General features: G+C 34.5%; 1 protein-coding gene across 1 annotated transcript; it reads left to right on the top strand.

The window, feature by feature from the left end:
- The first annotated feature begins 3,161 nt into the window (after nt 1-3,161).
- Nucleotides 3,162-4,628, top strand: LOC113283438 (receptor-like protein 44). The gene has a single exon (XM_026532699.1). It carries the CDS (start codon nt 3,521-3,523, stop codon nt 4,340-4,342), a length of 822 nt encoding a protein of 273 aa, XP_026388484.1. The 5' UTR covers nt 3,162-3,520; the 3' UTR covers nt 4,343-4,628.
- Nucleotides 4,629-8,153: the final 3,525 nt, after the last annotated feature.

Raw genomic sequence — 8,153 nt, 5'->3', positions numbered from 1 at the left:
GCTTTAAACTACATTATAATTTTGTTCAAATGTATTGACATATTTGTCAACCATCAGTTTTAGAGACGACCTCCATCAACATACTCCCATTGTTAAGATAGACTTCTCTATTGTTTCATGATACAGGTATCGATGTGGGATAGTGATCCAGTTTGTTAGTTTTTCGGTTTTTGGGTTAGATTGCAGTTTGCTCAGAGCACTTCATTTCTGAAGAGTTATATTGACATATCAGAACAGAAGGAATTCAAGATTAGCTTTTCCAACCTGATCCGCTCAGAATATTCAGCTTTACGGGTATGTCCTCAGATCTCTATTCATAGAAGTTTCAATAACAGTTTTCAACTTGATTACTGCTTTTGTATATAACCTAACAGTGATCCAAAGCAGCATCTATTTCAAAAAAATCACTGGTAAGTAGTTTAAATCACAATTACTTTTACTCACAGTGGTAAATAGTTTGAATCACAATTACTTTTGTTCACGCTAGTCCTTGACATTTTGCTTTCTACTGTTTATCGTGTTGGCCAAAAGACATGTACTTGTGCTACTTTCTCATCTCTTAAGATTTAAGCCCCCTCTTAAGTCCAGTCCTTGTCTTATCATGACTGATCTTTTTCCGAAGTAGTGTAAGTGCAACCTTGTAAGTGCTTCGAACAGTTGTCGATTTGACTTTAACCTGTGGTAAAATTAAATTTTTTAGGTAATGGAAAAGGATTTATGAAGAAAAGGAACCACTGAAGTATTTGATTAGGATGGATAAATAGTTCTAAGAACTGCAGATGAGGTTTCATCATTCTGTTTCTCAAAATGTATGTTGCACTGAAGAATTATGTGATTCTTATTTTGGCTTATTCACTTTTGCATATTCCCTTGGAATAAAATCAATAGGAGTGATATCTAAGAATGAAAAAAACAGCTCAAGGAAGATGTTAGAATTGGGTCATGCATACAATTCAAAAAGATCTTTAGATGCTAAAGGGAGATAATTCACCAGGAAATATGAAAATGGTGATGATTACCCATGGCCATGCCATGCACCCCACACAGAGCAAAAAGATTTTTAGGCTTTTCAAACACGTAATTTTCATGTGATAGCGATGGGTTTTCTTTGCCTTCTCAACGTTGCACCTTCTATGAGAAATATTAGTCAGCATTTCACATAATTCGGTGCATGGTTGCTACTGCGAGTTACCAAATTCTACGGTGGAGTTGGGTAACCCCTGTAACAAACAGCCTTGGCAAATCGCCCCTTGAAATTTTGTAAGATTTTGTTGGGTTGTTGTATGGCTCAAGTGGGGCAGCATTTGATTCTATAACTGATGACTTGATTTGAAGTTTGCTGTGATTGATTTGGATATTGAAAAACCTAAACAATGCCGAAGCATGTCGTATGAGTTAATGAGTCGTAGAATATTAGAATTTAGATATAATTAGTTGGAGATAATACAACTAAGAAAAATCCAACAAAATCAACGTAAGCGACAACTAACTAATATGTTAATTTGACTCCACAATTAGTGCTCCTAACTAATGATCTTAATCCAGACTACTTAAGAATCCGTACTTGATTAAACAAACAAAGACATGTTAACACATCAATAGATAAGATACATCATAACAACATATGGATGATTAAATAGAATAAAGTAGAAGAAAGTTGAAACGACGTATAGGAGGATATAGCCGTTTTCGTCGGCGTTGGCTTTTTCGGATTGGTGTCTTACAAAAGAATATACTACTATCAAACGTAAAAGGTGAACTGAACAGGATGTGTATTTCATCATAATCTGAATTTTTTATGTGTTGCTCGAGATCAGATAGCATGTGCTTCCCAAATGACTGTCATAGTGTCATCTCATGTTTTTGAGCTCCACGGCATTTTTCAGTTCATTGTATGATTGCAGAACCTTTTAGCCTTTTCTATGTTACGTTGGTAAAGCATGGTTTCATATGTCTTATTTTTTCAGAAACACTTGCTCCCTCTGTCCCAGAAAAAATGATACACTTACTCCCTGTCCCAGAAAAAATGATACTTCACTTTGTGAATGCTCTCAACATGCTAACTCCATTGAAGGCCCCCGTGCACAGCTGAGAGCTTTAAAGAGACTGACGTGAGAAAACTGAACTTGTTTCTCTAATTGTAACACACTTGCAAGTTTAGATTTTGAAATTGAGCTTGCCATCTTCATGAAACAATCTTTACTCCATCCTTTCTAAGGTATGGAAGTATATAGAGTGTAGAGTGATGTTGATTAGTTTTATCTCCACAAATCTATTGACACATCCACTTAATGCCCATGTGATTAAGACAGTTATATTTATGAAACAAGGTCTTGTTAGTGAGTAAACAAATGTGCAGCAGCAGAAGTTTTGATTAAGATGGTCCAAGAGCTCCTTTTATCTATCTAGAAGACCGAAGATAGAGTTCATTGCAAGTAAGAGATGGTAGGCTAATTGTGTGGATGAGAACAGTGGGACGGTAATTCAAGATAAACATTGCGTACTTTAATACTTATATCAAGTCTAACGTATTCAAAAGAGTCTAATCCGTATAAAGCAAAACAATCATCATCAGACGGAATTTACTCATTGTATTATCCGCTCGTCCGACCAAAATGAATTTCAAAGTAAAATGAACTCATTGCTTTGGTGTCTTTGGTAAATTAATCAAAGTTTTTGACTACAAATTAATCAAAGATAAATGCAACTAGTACTAATCTGTTGATTTCTCATTGCTTTGGTGTCTTTGGTAAATTTAATGAAAACCAAAAGGAATATTATAATCACTCACGGCTCATCCAAATTTAAGCATGCTTTGCTTCGTCATCAAACAAGAAAGAAAAACAAAATAACGGAAAATGACATTCTATCCTATAAAAGAAAAAAAGCTTCTTAAATGTGTATTATCCATATTTGTAGCCCACTCGTGTCATTGACCAGTTAGGAGGGCGCTAATTTCAAATTAAGCCAACAGAGAACTTAACCAAGAAATAGACGATCACCATCTCCTCGTTGTATAATTACGTGTACAAGTGGAATCCATCTGTAGATGCATAACAAAAGAAAAAGAATGATTTACCGCGTGATTTTTTCCGTTTTATGTTCTGATTTTTTGGTTTTAGTTTATAGACTTCATATTAAAAAAAAGACTAATCCAGAGCTTAAAGAAATCAAATCAAATATAGACAGACAACAATGCTTGATTTCTAACTCAGAAAGAATAGTCTTACTCACACCACTATAAAATACTAGTATTACAGGAGGATGACCAGAAATACCCTCCTCTTCCTTCCTGTAATTCACTCTTACCTGTCCACTGGTTTAAGCCCCCACCACTTACTAGACTTTCCCCACTTTTCTCCTCCTCTTCCCTCCCTCTGCTTGTTCATTCACCAAAACCAAGAGAACCCACAGAACAGCAGAAAACGAGAACTCAAGGATACAAACAGTGAAAATTTCTCAGCTCAGGAAGAGGAGAGAAACAAGAAAGCAAGAGAAAGAAAAGGGAGGAAGTGATTAAATGGGTATATGGGTATCAAAATTTCTACTGGTTTTGATTCTAGTAACATGGGTATCAAATACAGTATCATCAGATCCAGATGATGAATCATGTCTATCAAAACTTAAAGAATCATTACAAGACCCAACTAATCGTCTTAGAAATTGGACAACAACCAATTTCGTCAACCCTTGTAATGGTTTCACTTCATATCTTCAAGGAGGTACATGTAACAATGGAAGAATATACAAACTATCTCTCACTAACTTATCACTTGGTGGTTCAATTTCTCCATTTCTAGCTAATTGCACAAATCTTCAATCACTTGATCTTTCTTCAAACCTCATAACAGGACCCATTCCTGATGATATTCAGTTGTTAGTTAATCTTGCTGTTCTTAATCTCTCTGCTAATCGACTCACTGGTATCATCCCACCTCAGTTAGCTTCCTGTGCGTATCTTAACATCATAGATCTGCATAATAATCTGTTAACGGGTTCAATTCCACAGCAATTAGGGGGTTTAGTGAGATTGAGTTCGTTTGATGTTTCGAATAATAAGTTATCAGGTCCAATTCCAGCTTCATTAGGGAATAGAAGTGGGAATTTACCAAAGTTTAATGCAACTTCATTTATGGGTAATAAAGATGTTTATGGATATCCGTTACCACCATTGAAGACGAAAGGTTTATCAGTAATGGCTATTGTTGGTATTGGTTTGGGAAGTGGATTCTTAAGCTTGGTTCTTAGTTTTACTGCTGTTTGTATTTGGTTAAGGGTCACTGAACAACAAGCTGTTAATGCTGAAGAAGGAAAAGTATCTCAATTTATGCCTGAGTATTGATTGATTTTAAGCTCCATTTTCCTTTCAAGTATTGATTTTGATTGGAGTTGCTAACCTAAACCGAATTCTAGTTTAATGGGTCTATCTGGTTTTACTGATTTGTGGATGTTTTTTTTTTTTTTGGTTTTGATTAATATTTTTTGTACTTAAATTAACAGTGTAATGTAAAACTAATTCACATTTGAATTCCTAATGGAATTGAAAATCCTGTGTATTATTGTACTGTTCTGTAAAATCTGTAAATTGATAATGTGATGGAGCTCAGGTGCAAATTTGTCCGCTTTCAGTACTAAAATAAAACTGCAGTAAAAATGAAACCTCATCAAGCGAAACCCATTAGTTGCAGATTGAATACACAGGTTTTAATAATATAATTAAATTATTTTTGTTGCCATTGTTTCCAACATTCCTTAAACTGTGATAACCAACTTCTTTTATATTCACGGCATATATTCTCCCTAGCGTTTTTATGGGCCACTCAAAAGAAATTAGGGGCCAACAATAAAACAAAAAAGGTCACCCAATCCTAAATTTTGTTCACCCTTATCTCTCATATTTCGTAATGGCAAAATTATCCTTCGATATTCGGTAGTTTGAGCAGGATTCGGGTGATAAAAAAATTTGAGGGATTTTTTTTTTTTTTTGCTTTTTCTAACTTTGGTACAACCATAATCGATAGTAAAGTGTGTTACTTTAACTTCCGAATGTATATTGGTCCCAAAATAAGATTTTTCCAAAATTCTTTAATTTTCGACTTTGGTACAACCATAATCGGTAGTAAAGTGTGTTACTTTAACTTCTGAATGTATATTTGCCCCAAAATGATATTTTGCCAAAATCCTTAAATTTTCAAACTTTGGTACAACCATAATCGGTAGTAAATTGTGTTACTTTAGCCTCCGAATATATTCATTTTTTGAATCTTAGTACTACCATAATCGGTAGTAAATTTAACTTCCGAATGTATATTGTCCCCAAAATGAGATTTTGCCAAAATCCTAAAATTTTCGAACTTTGGTACTACCATAATCGATAGTAAAGTGTGTTACTTTAACCTCCGAATATGCTAAATTTTCGAATTTTAGCACTACCATAATCGGTAGTAAATTTAACTTCCGAACGTATATTGGCCCCAAAATGAGATTTTGCCAAAATCCTAAAATTTTCGAACTTTGGTACTACCATAATCGGTAGTAAAGTGTGTTACTTTAACCTCCGAATATATTCAATTTTCGAATATTAGTACTACCATAATCGGTAGTAAATTTGACTTCCGAATGTATATTGGCCCCAAAATATGATTTTGCCAGAATCCTAAAATTTTCGAACTTTGGTACTACCATAATCGGTAGTAAAGTGTGTTACTTTAACCTCCGAATATACTAAATTTTCGAATTTTAGTACTACCATAATCGGAAGTGAATTGTGTTAATAAGTGATGCTTATTATCTGCCGATTGTGTTCATGGCCTCAAATTCAAATTTTCAAAACTTAACAAAAGTTTCAAAATTTTCTACTTTCACAATCGGTAGTTAATGGTGTTCATTATCTATCGATTGTGCGTAACTTTTTGTACAGAGAAATTTAATTTTTAGAATCAAGAATAATCGGTAGATATCGATCAATTTACCTACCGATTATGGTTGATGTTCTTAAGAAACGAAGAACATCAACAATAATCGGTAGGTAAAGTAGATTATTATCTACCGATTATGTTTCTGCTAGTGTAAATCCAAGAACATCAACCATAATCGGTAGGTAAAATAGATAGTTATCTACCGATTATGTTTCTGCTACTGTAAATCCAAGAAAATTTTCGGATCAAATTTTTGATTTCAAGTAATCAAATCCTAATTTTGAATCACAACTACTATCATCTATTCGTTTTGTTTGTTGAACTCCTTTTTTTTTTTGATGTTCTAAGTTTCAACTTTAAGGTTAATGAATTTTGGGTTTTAATTTTAAACAATCAATCATAACATTTGTTTGATCGATGATCTTTGTTTTCAATCAAAATTAAAATGATGGAAAAAAATTTCAATGGGTGGAAAAGAGAAGAAGAAGTGGAATGATATGATTATGAAAATAAAGGATATAGGTTTAGATTTAATATAAAGATGAAGGACAATATAGACAATTTTTTATTTTTAAGACATCCCTTAACCTCCTTCAATGGATGGGAATAAAAAGATGGCCCCTAATTCCTTTTGAGTGGCCCCTAAAAACGGTAGGATATTCTCTAGTGTTGTTGGGCATGGGCATGGATCTTCACTGTGACATCAAAGTAATTAATTTTCTACAAGCCAAAAGATTGGTGAAGGTCAGAAATCTTTTTACCAGGATATTCATGTTGGTGTGAAACATTTAATGAAGTCAGTGGGGGGTCCAAAAGGAGTATGTATACCTCTTGGCGTACTTTTGTGTAGAGTACGGTGGATAAAGTGTTGCTTTCAATTCTGAGAACTGGAGCACGGACTTTTCGAAAGAAGAAGTCACATGTCCGTATCCGATGTATTAACTCTCATACGGACGCATTTGTTACACAATACTGCGCCTTGTTGGTGATTTCCAGCTTTCAAATGGGCATTGATTTCCTAATCGAGATTTGTGGGTCTTCCTCGTCGGTCGCCGTTCACAGGATCTGGTGGCCTGAGAAGTGTAAGGTCGTCAATTACAGGGGGTGTTATGAAATTGAAGTGACTAGATTTGGGTGCCAGACAGCGAGAGAAAGCAACAATTCTGGACAGCCTGATGAGGGAGAGAGAGAAAAGAAAACTAATATGGAGGGAAAAGTGATTCAACTTTCGTGATTATAGTAAGGTAATGTTGTTTTTAATTGTGATTGATGGTCTAAGTTTAAGAGACAAGAGACTGTGAAAGAGTTTAATTGCATCATTCAGATTCAGTTACTTAAATCTAATCCACTCATTTATGCTCTGGGAAAAATGTGGGGGCCTCACCCAATACACTAGCTTTGAGTGAATAGTTACAAGATGTGTCGATGTCGATAGCTTTATTTTAGAAGATAAGGGAATTACCATCTTCAATTCCAAAGCACGTTCGGATACACATCCAGAAATTACTTTAGCATAAGCTGCCAAATATAAGATGAGGTAATCCGATTCTAGACAAACTTAGTTTATTAGAGCAAGTTTCCAGTAGAATCTAACTCATTTCGGTCTTGGAAAATGTGTGGAATTGAAGTCTACTGACTTTCAAGTTTGAGTCATCCACACTTTCTTCAATGGGTGTTCCAAAATTTCATTGAAGATAGCTAGGTATTCAAACCAAAATGACACTCTAAATTGTACTCAATTGCTTGTGTTTCAAAATATGGTTTTCTGATCGTCGATTTTGTGATCCAAGATCGAATACAATTCTGAATAACGTTCCATTAGAAATCCATTTTACCTTCTATCATTAGAGTTGGAACTTCCATAAACCGTTTCATGTGATGAGGTGTCATGAAACCGAACTTGGAATATGGGATTCTTCCGCATCCAAAATTGCTCTTAGATGTACATTGAAGTGCTAAATCCACAGTCAAAACATATAAAGAAACAAAAAATAGAACATGCATTGTTGTATTTTGAAAAAGGGGAAGGATCTCTTGACGTGATTATAATTCTATCATCAATATCCTTCCATTTTTTGTAGCGAATTGGTTGAAGGCTAACATGTTTCGGCAATGAACTTTTTCTGGGCAATACCTTCTCACAAAAAATTAACAAAACTAGTGACAAAACCCCTAGGTGAACAAACTAGTGATAAGAAAAAACCGGTCATATTATTTTTAATAAATAAAAACCGT

Source organism: Papaver somniferum, chromosome 5 (genome assembly GCF_003573695.1).
Source record: "Papaver somniferum cultivar HN1 chromosome 5, ASM357369v1, whole genome shotgun sequence".
Classification (NCBI taxonomy): Eukaryota; Viridiplantae; Streptophyta; class Magnoliopsida; order Ranunculales; family Papaveraceae; genus Papaver; species Papaver somniferum.
Note: the sequence above shows the minus strand (reverse complement) of the source record. Positions and strands in the feature narration are given on the sequence as shown.